The sequence below is a fragment of the Porites lutea genome, chromosome 12, assembly GCF_958299795.1.
Source record: "Porites lutea chromosome 12, jaPorLute2.1, whole genome shotgun sequence".
Classification (NCBI taxonomy): domain Eukaryota; kingdom Metazoa; phylum Cnidaria; class Anthozoa; order Scleractinia; family Poritidae; genus Porites; species Porites lutea.
Genome location: NC_133212.1, coordinates 17,967,226 through 17,982,839, shown reverse-complemented (window position 1 = coordinate 17,982,839; position 15,614 = coordinate 17,967,226). Strand labels below are relative to the sequence as shown.

Here is a 15,614-nt window from a genome sequence, read left to right as displayed (position 1 = left end):
TCCGGTAGTTGGCCCCTCCGCTCTCTCGCTCGCTTCCCCCCGCCCCAAAAAAAAACAAAAAAAAAATCTGTGGCTCGCGCCTCGCGCTCGTAAAAAAAATTTAGCTCGACTTGTAGACAAGTCTACCCTCACATCAGCTTTTAAAGGCTTCTGGACCAAGAAAACACCCTGTTCAAGATGCTTGTGAAATTGTATGCCCTGTTTTTTTTATACATTTTTAAAAAAACATAAGACCCAGAAAACCAAACTCTGCCCCGTCCAAGCAGCACGCAGAGCTGTGTCTTGCGCGATAGTAGTGACAAGCCTTTAAAAATTGTTTGCTTCGATAAAATAAAGTGACGTTTCTGTCATTAAGCGGCCAACCTCCAACACCATAAGGCGGTCACCTACTTGAGGGTCAAATCTAGACATGTTATTCCGCAGTTCCCCAGAAATCGAGTCCTTGGGCGCGATCCATTCAACCAACATTCAGACCGGTCCGACCGGGAAAAGAGGACCACCTCAAAAGGTGGACCTGTTTTTTCGAAACTTTTCCGGTTGGACCGAACCGATCCATTGAGTTTTGGACCGAAATTTCCGGAAATTTTGGTTGAATGGATCGCGCCCCTTAGTTCCATTTTTCTCTGAAAAGAACGGAGAGACTGGGAACGAATAAAGTTTTTTGTGAAGTGATGGAGCTTGAATATTGAAAGACCTTCGCGGAATGTTTCGTTCTTTAGGACAATAAGCTAGCACAATGGGTGTTTTTACATATGCAGCATGTCTGATATCCATTTAATTACGTGATCGGTCAATTTTGAGAGCTATGCACGTCCAACAAGGACAAACAAGGAACTGATCGCTACAGTCTTTGCTACAGTCTGCATCGATCAGACAGCGGAAGGTAGAAATGGGCTCACATACTCCATGTGTCGTGTCTACTGAGTGGCTGAGCGAAAAGCTCACGAAAAGGGAAGGAAATTTAGCTGTTTTGGACGCGACATGGTTCAGCAACAAAGATTATATCATGGATTTCTCTGAATAAGGCGTCTGCTTTTAAATGTTGCAGCAATATTGGCAAGTCACCTTTCACTTGTGAAAGACACGCTAATACAGTAACTAACCACAGGTTATTCTTATTGCCTTATTGACATAACCTTGTGGTAAAATGAGGTACAGTTCCCTATGCGCTACATTGCTCCTGAATTAAAAAACAGCGGAATTTTTTTCCCGGACCGTAAATTAACTTCGGTTTTTTGGGTTCAAAGGCCAGGGACTAGAAAAACAATGTAGTTTCCCTGTCCTAAGGCTGTTGGGGAGATGAGGTAGGCTGAAGGGGGGGGGGGGGGGGGGGGTGTAAGGGGTGTGATGGCCACAGCTAGAATTGACTGGTGTATTATCATCATGTCCAGCCTGTTTACAGGGAAGCTTTGTATTTAAAAAGCAACAAAGTGAAGTCAGTCAGTTCATTTGATTGGACAATAAAATTGTTAATGCAAGATTCTTTTCTAGGTTAGGCCATCCTGCTTTTTTTTCTGCTTAGTGTCGAATAAGTTTCCTGAAATTGGGTCAGTCAGTGGGAATGAAAAAAAAAAAAAACTAAAAAAAAAAATCACAAAATCGGAAGAGGAGGCCTGGTACCCCAGCATCATTGCACAACGAGACATATTTAGACTAACGAAGAGGATGATGTTCCAAGTTAACATTTACATATTTGGATTAAAAAATGCATGACATACTGTAAAAAAGGTTCCTGTTCTGCCAAAAATTTGGGTTGGTCGAACAATGCTAAACAAAGAAAAAAAAGAGGATGGCCATAGTCCCACTGTCCTGATCCATTTCACCAGTCTATAGTCAACAGGCAAAATGTGAAAAATGTTTAATTGATATTTCCTCCTTTACAGGCGACATATTATTAGTGCCTCCTACATGGACATATTTTTTGGAGTAGAGAATACACCCACTTATCCCCGCAACATTCCAAATGTGGAAATGTTTGAAATGAATGTCAGAGGAAGTGCAGTGAACAGCAGAGACCATGTCGTCATTTATGAAAACACTGGAAGATATGGTTTTTTTCTTGGAGCACGAACTTGGTGGATGTTTAAGGTGATTATACGGAGATATAGTTGTCACTGTACTGTCACCACCATCATCATCACCCGGGGGGGACTCCCTTATGAAACAGACGGGGATGCTCATCGGAAATTTTTAATTTAACCCCTAAAGGAGACCATCTGGGCGTGGCTCAAGCTTTTTGTGACCCCTAAAGGAGACCAATCTGGGCGTGGCTTAAGCAAATTTTGACCCCTAAAAGAGACCGCTTAAAAACACACAAATACGACATGCAATGAGTTTTAATGATATAAAGACACAATCGTCAAATGCTTTTATCTAAAAGTAGTTTTTAAAAGCATTGTCATAAATCTCAAGTTCTTCGCGGAACCCTAAACGAGACCTTGGCGGCTTAAAATATTGGAACTTTGCCCGGAACACCCTAAGCAAGACCAAAATCCAAAATTAACACCCCTAAGCGAGAAGACGAGCATCCCCATCTGTTTCATATGGGAGTCCCCCCCGGGGCATCATCATAAGGCATTTATTTTAATTACTGTGATTCAGTCATTATTTTCATCATCATCTTTCATGTTTACATGTTATAGACATGAGGCCATATAAATCACTGTATTTTGTCCACCAGAGCCTCGAGTTGGTGCCTTTGTTTACAGGAATGCGGGAAAGGTCTAATATTGATATCATTTATTATTTACTGTTGCAAAAAGAAAATTGTTTCTTGTGGTAGCCAATTACAAGATGACAATCCTGAATGGACAAGATTATAAGGCCTATGATCATTTAGGTGGCCAAACAATAAAAAAGTGGAATACTCTATTTAATAAATGTTTATCCTGCCCTCTTGCAGAGCTTGCCATAGATTAATAAACGTTTCTTTATGCCTTTGTTTGATGCTAAAAGGATAGAATTACATGCGATGTAACCAGACCAGAAGATTGAGCTTTTAATAATCCTCTCGCTAAAACCTGTGGGCTAATATTCAAACTAAGTTATCTAAGGGGTACATCTGAACTTCCTAAGCTGGATGGTATGGAAATTATATTAAGTAAAAGTGTAGTTCACTGACTGTTAAGGATAATTTGGGCCTGAAATCTTCTTTGTTTGTTTGCTCAGCTTTTTGGCCATGAAAAAGTGTCTGTATTGGATGGAGGACTGGAAAGATGGATTGCTGATGGCTACGAGACAACAAATATGATGGTTAAAAAAATGGTAAGGGCGATCAACAGTTTTGACTAAACATCAAGAGACAACTCTGAGTAGCTTTAAAATCGCATGATTGAAGACTGATAATAATTAAATAGGCACCACACCATTTTAAAAGTTATTATTTGTTCATTTTCAGGAGGGGGATTTTAAGGCAAAGTTGAATCCAAAGTGGATTGTTAAATTTCAGGACATGGTTGAAAATCTCACATCTCGGAAAGCACAAGTTTGTGACAGCCGTGTTCCTGCTAAGTTCAATAAATCATCAGATGGTAATGATATTATTAATAATTAAATATGCAAATATTTATATTTGAGTCAGTGTAGCCTAATTTAAACAGAATTGTTTAATAAGTACTGTTTTTAATTTCTTTTTCAAGTCCATATAATTCCTTTTCAATGGTTGCATAGACTATTAAAGCAGTGCAAACTAACTGTTTTATAGATTGGAATGCTTGATAGATCTTACATCATTAAGTGACCGTAGTTAGATACGTAAATGAATTTAATAAACCCATGGTCTTAGTCTTCTTTTATCAAGTGCAAGATTGAAGTTGCCCTGATTCTCTAAATCGTATTATGCTGATTATATTTTTTAGATCCAAAAAGTGGACACTATCCTGGCGCCATTAACATTCCATTTGAAAGTCTGTTCAATCCTGATACCAGAACTCTCAAAACTGTCGATGAGCTCAAGAAAGGTGTAGCACTGTAGCCCAGCTGCAAATATAAGCCTTAAAGTTGCAATTATTTGCCAGCTTTCCTATTCTAAACTAGCTGACACCCAAAATCTCTGTATGAACCTACCTCAGTCTAACTTAATAACAGAACCCCCTCTTGTAGACCAGAACACTCTGATTTCTGATAGTCCCACCCTACCAGGAATTCATGTGGATCAACCATTACCCTAATTATGTACACTGCCAAACCACAAAGCTTATTGATTAGAGTACAAATGATAAAAATGCGACATTCAATTCAAGAGCTAGACTACTCTGGCTGGTTTGTTTGATTTTTTATGTCAATTTGTAGAAACATGTGGTTAATGTGGAAAATTAGTGGTATTATGAGACCGTGCAGGCCTGTGAAGGCTTAGGAAGATCAAAGGAGACTCTGCTCGCAGGGAAGTGAAGGCTGGGTTAGAAAAAATAATAATAGAAATAATAGAGTTAAGCCTGATCCTGATTTGGCAACACTCATAGGCAAACATAATAATATTAATGTTTAATTATCTATAGTTTACTCTGATGCTGGGATTGATCTCTCAAAGCCTGTGATTGGAATGTGCTCTGGGGGCATGTCGTCCAGTAGCTTGGTACTTGGAGCATATCTCTGTGGATGTCCTCATGCTGCTCTTTATCATGTAAGACACCTGATTTTTAGTTTTACTTCAAGGTTCACTTCAGTTTCAATTCTCGTACATACAGTAGATACAGTTGACTCTTTTTCAACAGAACACTCTAAATTACTTTAAATAATTGTGAACACCTCTGCAGACACTTAGCGTTTGTCCCTGCCTGCCTTTACTCCCTTGACTCTCTATAAGACAGACATTACTCTTAGATAGACATTTTGTGCCAGTCCCAAAGTTGCCCATCAAAGAGAGAGGGGGTACTGTACATGTACTTGTTTTAATTAATATTGAGCCTCCTGAGCACTACAACACTGATTATAATGCTTGTAGAGTGGGCGGATTTAGGGGTGGTCCAAGGAGACTTTGCCCCACTTTTTTGTGTGGAATTTTGTGGATGGATTGGAACAAGTGTGATAACCCTCCTACTGACCAAGGTCTAAAAGAATTCTGAGATTGAAATGTTTAATTTATTATTAATAAATTAAATTGTGTGGTTAAAGTATCTCAGAAAAGCACTGGTAGACATCACTGACAAAGAAATTTCATACCATGGTTGTGTTGCAGTATTTTGTCCTGTAGAACTTAAAGTATATTACATAATTATTCTCTTAGAATAAAGTTAAGAGGTGAGGTCCAGGAATTTGATTTCAATTTTGAAATCTTGCAATCTCAAACAATAATAACTGCATCTTGGTTGTGACTGCGTGGCTGTCAACAGATTTGTTTGATATAAAATATTATTTTCATAAGTGCTTTCATATGACCTGCTGAGAAAAGAAGAAGGAAAATTAAATGTTTGCTTTTTATCCACTTGCAGGGGGGCTTCACCGAGTGGAAGCAAAAAGCTGATCCAAGCCAGATTGAATAATTTTTTTTTTATCCAAGTCATATTGAAAAGATAAAAGTGTTATCAGTTACAATAGGTAAAGGTTAATACACTGTAACTCTATCTTTTAGTGTTATAGTAAAATATCATCATCCAAGACATATTGAAAGAATAAAAAGATTATTATAACAGGTTTATCTTTGGTGCAAAACGGATATTCAGATGTGTTAAACTCGTTCAGATTGAATGAATCTGAATATGGTTCACCTCCATGGCCAGCACCTTTTCGAGGACTGTGTCATGACTTGTTTAAGTACATTATCCATGTCAGATTGAATAATACTGTAAAATTCCGAAAATAAGCCCCGGGGCTTATATTTTTCAAAGGCCCTTTTTGAGGGGCTTATTTTTGGAGGGGCTAATATTCGGAGGGGCTTATCTACGGAGGGAAATATCGATAGGGCTAGCCTTATAGTTGGAAGTAAATTTACCATTTTTGCCTTGTTTTACTTTGTATTTGGGGGCAGTTTTCAAAGTACAAGCCCCCGGGGGGCTTATATTTGGAGGGGCGATTTAACGGAGGGTTTTTTCTGTTACCGGTTTGGGGAGCTTATATTTGGAGGGGCTTATACATGGAGGGGCTTATTTTCGGAATTTTACGGTATTTGACACTAAAAAAAAAACAACAGATATCTATTTTTCTGGGAAATGGATTTTTTTAAAGGGCCAGTTGATGAGTTTGTAACCTCATGTAGATTTTTAAGTGGCATAGCCACCAGTCATCTCACCCTCATTCCAAGTCAAAAGTAGCAAATTCAGGTATATAAGACCTCCACAAAATAATGCTCAAATAAGTCCAGCAATCTGAACAACCACTGCAAATTATTGCAGTAATCATATCAATATCAAAACCAGCTTCAAGGTAGAACTCAAGTCTATTATAGTATAATTTATAGTTTATTAAGAGTTGTTCTTATAATGATTGTGGAAGTGTTTCAGTTATTCTAGTGAACATAATGGCAACCAGCCTTACATGTAAAGGGGTTTGTTGTTAACAGTTATGAAGGAAATGAACACAGACAATTTGTTTGTCAAATCAGGAAATTTATTTATCTTTTTTTTCATGTACGAAAAGTACCTAGTTAATCTGCAATACATTCTTAATTCCATATAATACATGTACAACATTTTTTTTCTGGTGCTCTTTTTTTTTGCCTTCTTTAGAAAGAATCTCATTCCATGAACCCAATGAAAAGAGTAGACTAGCAATATTATATATAAATACATTTATGGTAAAATTCTAAAAATAAATTAAGGGTCTTTAGGTGGTGTCCGAGTTGAAATATGTATGGCCTGCAACCCTCGACACACCACGGGCAAGTATAAATAATGTGTGTGGCGACGCATAACAATCATGACCCAAAGTTAAGGTTCCCACACAGCTACTCAACTGTATGCATACAGTCAACTCTTTCTTAATGGATACCTCTATAAGACAGACACCTGTAAAACAGACACCTTGAGTTGGTCCCTGCCTTTCTTTACTCTCTTTATTTGATTCTCTATAAGACAGACACTTAGAGCCCGCCCCAAAGGGACGGACACCTAGAGTTTGACTCCCCTTATTTTACTCTCCATAAGACAGACCCATCCCAAAGGTGTCCATTTTTAGACAGAATTGACTGTACACATGCAGGAGTAATGCGTCCCTATACACGACATCCCTGTGCTGCCACGCAATTATTGTAAGATGGAAGACCCACTGACCGGCAGTTTCCACATGCACCACTGGCACGCCGGAATTATGGAGTACTTTCTTCCATGATGGCAAACAAAATAAACTTTTTATTAAAACAGAAATATGATTCTCTACATTAATTAAAAATTCAGATTAATAAATTGAATGGAAAATTATTGTATCAATTGATTCAAGAATGCTTAGTTGGGCATAAATTATGGTAATACATTTTTCTGTTTTAAAATAATTATAATAATTATTCCTGCTGATATTAAAAAATAACTTACTAGTCTGTACTACTTCATAGCACCAATAATTTATAATATTTTCCTTCCAAGAGGATACAATATAAAATGCTTTAAATAACAAAGCTACAATTACTTGAAGTGAAAGGTTAACTTCACTCCACAACTTATTTCAAAGCAATACCACGTGAACTAAACAAAACTTGGGCAACTCTGAAGCCCTTACAAATTTGTCTAACTGGTAATATTCATTGCTTTATTTTTTTTCCTCTGCTTGGCAATCCTGCAGAGTTACATTGTTATTAAATTTTGTTGGTGTTTCTTTTCTTTTTCTTTTAACTGAGTGATACAGTGCTCAGATAGTCTGTTAGTGTAAACATTTTTGTTTAGATCTGCTACTGCATTTAACTCTAAACCAACATTACTGTAATTTAATTATTGACTTGGGCAAACAAGCCCTTTTACAAGTATGTTTTTTGTTTTTTGTTTTCTGATAGTGACGTTCCAAAGCTTGACTTGAAACTGTCCCTTTCGTTGATCATAACACTGGAATAATTTCCTATGCAATTTTTGTACCATCCATTGCATCTAGGAACCTTTATTTGATCTTAAGAAGTGGAGCTGGTGCATGCCGTGAAAACTGTAGCACTGTGGAAACAGCATCTGTCTGTGTTACCAGGTTCTGTGAGAAAAAACAAAAGCACTCACTGAGCACCTAAAATTACAAAAAGAGCAGAAATTATATAATAATAATAATAAATTATTAATTGGAATTTTGGACACCTATTTTAACAGATAGTTACTTAATCTTGTACATTATCAAAATTTCATTGACATACCTTTCTAATAATTTAATGGACAGCTATATGAACAATGGTTTTCAAGATGAACACTTTTGTTTTATAATTAAGACGTCCATAAACCTTGTAGGAATTTTCTTTTTTTCATTTCTTTTCATTTTTTTGGTATGACACTTTTATCAAATCATTTTTACCCAGGTTTTTTTTGGGGGGCACAAATTATTGTGTAATTGTTAATACAAATTTTAGTTGGTTACGGTTTGCCGCCCAGCCAAAGCTTTTATGTTTTACTCTTGGCATCCAGACATTTGTACTGCCATAATAATAATAATAATAATAATAATAATAATAATAATAATAATAATAATAATAATAATAATAATAATAATAATAATAATAATAATAATAATCATAATAATAATAATTAATAATGATAAATTTCTAATACCTTCACAAGAACGCAATGTAGAGGTTCTCTCAGAGTGCCATGGTAATTTGTCATCTTGTGTAGCTTTCGACTGTCATTTACCTGAAAACAAGGCAAAGGGACAGATTATTTTAATATTTCCCTTTTCATTTAATAAACAATGTAAAAGAACATATTGATGACAGGTTTGCACATAAGGGGGATAGGGGTTGTAATGGTACACCTAGAAGTTAGAGATCTCATAAAGCCCTGATCCAACCTCAATAGCTTTCTGCTTTACTTCAAAAGCAACATATTGTTTCCATTTTGGGTACTTGATCTCTGATCTATCATTGAAGAAGGTAGCACTGAAGTCTATCTTACCTTAATAACAGGAATAGCACATTCCCAGCAGTAAGCCTCTATTAGTCGGCAATGAACCTGTGTACCAGGATCTGCACGTGGATTTTCTACCAGTAAACAGAGCCCTATTGCTTCCTGATCTCTGCAAGAGAACAGCAGGAAACTACTTTAGCTATGATAATAATAATAATGATGATGACAATGTTAAGTAATAGCCTTAAATCCCTTTACCCACAAGATAGTGCTGTCAAATGTTTGCACAACTGAGTCCATGAGCTCAGTGGCTGTTCAATGGGTGGATTGCACTATCTTCAGAATAAAACACTATCCCCTGAATAAGTTACAATTGGGAAAACATGTTGTGTTATTCAGTGCTAAGATATTTATCCAATGGATAGTGCTATCCACCTTTTGAACAACTGAGGATGTTATCATAACAACAGTAATGATAATTAAGACGAAATCCATCAGGAAATCGAGTAATTTTAATTTTCAGTGGACAAAAACCTTGTACCAGAATAATAAACAATATCGCATTCTTTTTCACATTTTTCAAGGGCGAGAGATGTAATTAGCTACCTGTAATAACACCAAAGAATATTTCTTATGAGAGCCCGAGAAAATAAATGTCAAATTTCACAAAATGACATCTTACACGTGAAATTTTCAGAACATTACCAGTGTTTTCACAATTCTCATGAAATTTGACATTTATTTTCTCAGGCCCCCATGAGAAATAGTCTTTAATGTTATTACAGATTAAATATTGTATCCATAGCCCTTGAAAACTGTTAAAAAGAATGCGATATTGCTGAAACTATTTTGTTAAAAGGTTTTTGTCCACTAAAAATTGAAATTACTCAACTTCCTGATGGATTCCGTCTTAAATTAATTTAAATAAACTGACTAAACCCCAAACCAGAAGTCATAATACAAGTACTTACACAGCCAGTTCATTAGCCGCATCGTGGACGCCACACACCAAATGACCTTGAGCTTGACTTTGCTGCAGAACTTCTTGCAACGCCCAAATGACCTTGAGTCTGTTGACCATATCACTGAAAATGTAAACAAGATGACTCATCAAACCCCTTGCTCTGTCTTGTTCATAATTGATACAAGTTACATCACCACATTTTCAAGAAAACTAGTATATTATATTTTTGAAAAAAAAATGCAGTGATTATCCTGAAAAAACACCGATTGTGAGTATTTTTTTTATAAGTATGTACCAGCAAGACGAAAAAAAAAAACAAAAAAAATTGTATTAATTCTGAGCACGAACACATACACTCCCTTGACTTCGCGACAGCGCGCAAGGTCAGGTGACGATTTTAGTACAATATAGTAAATTTCACACGTCATAGTATTTTACCAGGGATAGGGAAAATTACATCAAAATTTGAAGCTTTTTTCAAAGAAAAAAATTCCAACAAGTACTTTTTATCGAGCGTTTCATAAGAAACGACAACAAACACGCCTGTAAGAACACAAAGGATTTTTAGTCGCGTCAACGAAATTACCTAACCCCATGTTCCCGGAAAAACATCACGAATAATCAACATTAAAACGAGTGAAAACTTGGAAATTGGAAGAGAGATAGATAACCAAAATGAAACCTAACGAAACTTGAAAAAATGAAAACTTACACGAAATCTGTTAAGTGAGCTATTTTGAACCAATTCACTTAACTTGTACTCGTACAATCAGGGACTTGAAGCGATCCACTGTGACCGTCACGAGCGTTAAACAAAGCGAACTTCGATTTACAAATTTTTGCTTGCAAACATATCAACCTTCCCTTTTCCTTTAGTTCACAAAAAATTGGGGAAGAAAGCGAAAACTCCTTGTTTTGGATCACAATGAGAAAAAGCTCAACAAAGAAATCAAGATTCCCGGGAAAACATTGTCGGCCGCCGACGCAATTTCAGCTTGCATCATCAACTTTATAGCTTCAAGCAAAGTACGGATAATAAATGAACTTACCCCATCTTCTCGTCACAAAATTCGTCTGTTTCGTTCTCGGTGGTTTCTTGGGTCATTCTTGTCTTAAAAGTCTTCGAAGCAACCGTTTAAACGTTTAAAAACGCTACCCAAAGTACTAAGGATCGACACCAAATACGCCCACAACTGAAACCTCGTGGAGACTAAAGTAAGTTTGCTGACCAGCGATTTTTATAAGGAATAGTCACGTGTTTCAGCGCTCGTATACGACCGGATACGACAAAACGATTCTCACAGAGAGATAGTAAATTGCACTAATTAAACACCACCAGTAACCTAAAAAAAAACATGACAATCGTAAACGACTGTCAATACATGAAGTTTAACCAAGGCTAAGAATATTTCGATGCTTTAACTCCAGCGGAAAGCGACCATTTGTTTCCGCGCATGTTAAACAATTTAGAGTCTCACCCCTTCCCAGAAAGTGTCTTCTGTTTGTGCTGTAAGCGGAACATAATAGCCGGAAAAATAATGACGTCAAACAAATCGCCTGGACAGCATGGAGAAAGGAGGGAGTGTATATTTTTCACGGGCAAGCCCATTCCTGCATTCAATTCAAGATAACAGTATTTCGAAATTATTTTTCTTGAGCAAAAAAAAACAAAAAACGTTTATTGCAGCTAAATAACTGTGTTGTCGGTTGATTCGGGGAATTCTCTGAATTTAGCTTTATTACTTCCAACCCGCCTCCAACGCCCTAAACTGAATTAAGTAGGAAATTAAATAAAATGTTATAACCGTTCTTTAAAGACTTCCTATCCTCAGCATTATTCAAAAGTTAGGGAAATTGTAAACCTCTTAACACTGCAGGTTTTTCGCTAAAAACTTGAATACAAGTGAATAAAAATGACATGACAAGAAGAATAGCAGAATTCCAACTTCTACCTGCCTTCGACTTACTACAAAAGCTCAATCATTATACTCTGAGCCTACTGGACTCATTAAGCCTGACCTTAAGTTCCGTTCTGCATCGCACATGAAACCATGAAACTCAGTTATCGAGCAGGAACCATATATCGCGCAAAAATAAATTGTGTCAGCAAACGTTACCCCCAAAAAAGCCGTTGCAGAGGTTTTTTTAAGACCCATACTTCCACAACAAAATCACGTATTTCAACTGTTTGAAAATAAACTGAATCAACTGCCTGTCAATTCTTTCGTTTCCCGAAGATAGGGAAGTGAAGCAGTTAATGAATTCTCGTTTGAAATGTTTGTTCTGTTGATAGAAAGTTATATGTCTTCCTCACCTAAACTCCTGTATAAGTATCACAAAACCGCTCACAATATATTTTTAGAATTATTTTTTATACATCTTTAATTTCGGCGAAATCGGCAATGGTGTCCTAGTATTGATATTGCTTTGTTTTGTTGTTTTCTTTTAGTTCAAATTAAACAACTAGGATATCCTTTTTGTGAGGAATTGCTTTGTTACAGGGCTTTATAACCTATATTTGATGAAATAATCCGACAGGCCCACACCCAGCCACTTCAAATATACTGAGCGGTTCTTTCCTGTGGTGTTTAACAGTATTTTGTAAAAGCCAAATAAAATAGTTTACTTTGTTAGTCTGAGGATGAAATTCGAAAGTGCGAATAATTATGTAAATCACTTTGCATTTCTTTGCTGTGGTATTTAGCTTGTTGTTCCCTGCTGACTTTTAAGTCTCGGGATGAAATCGTTAAGCGTGACCACTAAAATGAAAATTACTTGCGCAGTACTTTCTTGTTTTACTGTTCTTGGTATTAATCAAGATGCTTAAATCTCTACTTCTTGGGTGTTGACTTTGTCTAATCTGCGTGCTCCGTAACATACTCGGTTGTCATACAATTGAAACTAAGGTTTAAAAATAGACTCGGCAATCCGCTACTCACACTAGAGCACTTCAGTTAAAGAAAAACAATAGACACTGCCGAACATGAGTCTATTCTAAAAATTGAGTGGATGATTATTTTTCTTTCCGATCAGAATATGCAAATTCGAGGTTTTTTTAAATTACTTGTTTCGATTTGGACTGTTTGCAGAGTCTTGGAAGTTGATTTTGACATGTCACGTCCGTGTAAAATACGATTCTCAGGGCATGTCAGGGGGTATTAACCCGTTGCTGCGCCAGTTGTCGTAATCTCTCGTAATCCAATAATCATTGGATAATATTGGTAATAAGCAGTTAAGTAATTCAAACTGAATTGATGTTCATCATTTACAAATATTTTTTTATAGCGGGTTGTTGATACAGATATTTTTACTCAAGTCACGTCCATGCAAAGTGGTTTCCCGGGGAATAAAAACTGTATCCTTCGCCAGTACCAGTTTTGCTAACGTAAAAAAACACATGCTTTAAATGGGATGCGTTCACAAATAAAATAATTGCCAAAGTTAACTGTACATGTGAAAATTTGTTAAACGACAAATCCGAAATTAACTTTGGTTTGAAGGCTTGACCACAGCGTCTGATGGGAAGGAATAGCGAAATTCCCCATTCTGATAAGCAGCCTCCTACACTATTGCGAAGAATAAATACGTGTATATCTAGCTTGCAGTTCAATTTTATCCTTGGTCTATATTTTATTTTCCTTTGTTTAAACTCTTTATCATACATTACCATACCCCAAAACAAAGGAAAATAAAATTTAAACCAAGGAAATTTGAAGTACAACATAAACACAAACAACGTATTTACTTATACGTACGCATAATTACATACTCACTTAATTGCAATCTCCGTAGTAGTTTCCCCCAGTTACAAATACCGTGCTAAAACAAGAGAACATAAAGGTCGACTAAAAATAAAATACCGAGATGGTTGACATAATAAGTATTTTTCATTTATTGGAGTCCTAGTAACGCTGCGAAATGAAAGAAATGCCCGCTTGAGTTATCACTGCTGTTGTATGTCATCACCATTGTATTAGAAAAATAGAATTGATAGGGAAAATGAGAATGAATGATCGCAATTGGCTCCCTGACTCGGTACACGTGCAGGAAACTAAACACCCTTCCCCCCCCCCCGCAAAAAATAAAAATAAAATACACTGAATAATAAAACTGAACATTTTAGCACGTACTAGTTTCGTTGCCCTAAACTCTTAAATTAAAATAGAATAACGGTATTTAGTTTCCTAAATTAGTTACGTGTATATCTGCCTAGTAGGGAGGTATGTATTTAGTGTGAAGTCTGAAGCTAAAAGGAAATATATTAACACATTCCAGTTTATTTGGTGTCCTATGCTTATTCTAGACCCAGGGGGTGGGGGTACTTCCTTATTTGGCCTAAACAAGTGTATGCGGCTGAACAGGTTATACTTTTCAGGATCTTGAGTCTTAAACGGGGTATAAATGACATTTTCATTATTTACCGTCTTGAACAGGGTGTATTTTTGAAGGCTGGCGATAAAGTAATCTGCATAGATAGAATCAACAGTTTTTTCCCCAAAAACCTGGTTTCATGACGTTTATTAAAATGAGTGACTTAGTTCTGTATTCGGAGAAAACATGAATTTGAGTCATGAAATAAGGTCTCTTGGCTTCAGCAAACAGAGTCGGTCAGCTATCAGCGACGATGATGGCCGCGTCTTTTGAAGCTGGCTAGTTTAGTGCCATTTGTTGCCTTTTTTGTGTAAGAGTCCCTAATGGTGTCTTTTATTTGAATATGTTTAAAAAGGCACTTAAAAATATTATTTTGCTCAATATTGACTTGTGTTTGTGTTTTAATGAATAACAAAACTATAATAGGATAAAGTCAATCTTGTTAAAGGGCCATAATGGACCAACATTTAACCCCCCAAAAATCCTATGCCGAATCTCCGCACCATAAAAAATTCCAGAAAACACTGAATGATATAACACGAAAAAATAGAAACATTGGTTTTGAATACTACAAAAAACGCTACGTAATTCAAGCTACCAAGAAAAAAAATACTTGCCAAAATTCTCCGCTACCCCCAAAAATCCCGAAATCTAAAATTTCAAACCCAAAAAAATCCTTCGACCATCCCTGTCACTTGAAATCCGGATTTCATACATACCTCCCTACTAGGCAGATATACACGTAACTAATTTAGGAAACAAGTAATTGGTGAAGTTGTTATCGCACAGTTTAGAAAAGCTTTACCATAATGCGACACATGCTCCTCGTTAATATGTTTCGGCATCTTGACTAAGTATTTTTGGCCCCACGGTGGTCGTATTAACTGGGTACACTGGAACAGTATGCATGCACAATTGTCAAAAGTTTTAATTTTCTCGCAAAATCTCTAGTGCGAACCTGTCCCTGTATGTTACCAGAAACACGAATAATGTCTATTACAAAAGAAAATTTGCCATTGCCTTTTAAAAGATTGTTTTTTTTCTTTTTACTGCGGTTCAGTCATCTTATAATTTTATAATGACGAAAAATGCAAATATGTTAAAATGAAAATAATAATAATAATAATAATAATAATAATAATAATAATAATAATAATAATAATAATAATAATAATAATAATAATAATAATAATACCTAGCACATGATAATCAATCAAAATCAATGAAGAAATAATGACCAAATAAGCTGTCCAGCTTCAACTGGAAAAGAAAAATGGATGAAAAACTGGTCCAGAGACTTTTACTCAGATATTTTT

General features: G+C 36.2%; 2 protein-coding genes across 3 annotated transcripts; one reads left to right on the top strand and one right to left on the bottom strand.

Moving 5' to 3' along the window:
- The first annotated feature begins 661 nt into the window (after positions 1 to 661).
- LOC140954001 (3-mercaptopyruvate sulfurtransferase-like) lies at positions 662 to 5,629 on the top strand. 2 transcript variants are annotated; one of them, XM_073403388.1, is made up of 7 exons: positions 662 to 1,020; positions 1,884 to 2,088; positions 3,169 to 3,264; positions 3,398 to 3,530; positions 3,858 to 3,959; positions 4,497 to 4,621; positions 5,430 to 5,629. In XM_073403388.1, the coding sequence occupies exons 1-7, from the start codon at positions 890 to 892 to the stop codon at positions 5,478 to 5,480; spliced, it is 843 nt and encodes a 280-aa protein (XP_073259489.1). In that variant the 5' UTR covers positions 662 to 889; the 3' UTR covers positions 5,481 to 5,629. The 2 variants fall into 2 exon arrangements, with proteins under 2 accessions (XP_073259489.1, XP_073259490.1); XM_073403389.1 differs by lacking the exon at positions 662 to 1,020 and adding an exon at positions 1,120 to 1,152.
- An 892-nt stretch (positions 5,630 to 6,521) lies between these two features.
- Positions 6,522 to 11,155, bottom strand: LOC140954002 (growth arrest and DNA damage-inducible protein GADD45 gamma-like). Its single transcript, XM_073403390.1, has 5 exons — positions 10,977 to 11,155; positions 9,935 to 10,048; positions 9,012 to 9,132; positions 8,670 to 8,750; positions 6,522 to 8,103 (listed from the first exon to the last, which is right to left on the bottom strand). The coding sequence occupies exons 1-5, from the start codon at positions 11,030 to 11,032 to the stop codon at positions 8,020 to 8,022; spliced, it is 456 nt and encodes a 151-aa protein (XP_073259491.1). The 5' UTR covers positions 11,033 to 11,155; the 3' UTR covers positions 6,522 to 8,019.
- Between the last annotated feature and the right edge of the window lie 4,459 nt (positions 11,156 to 15,614).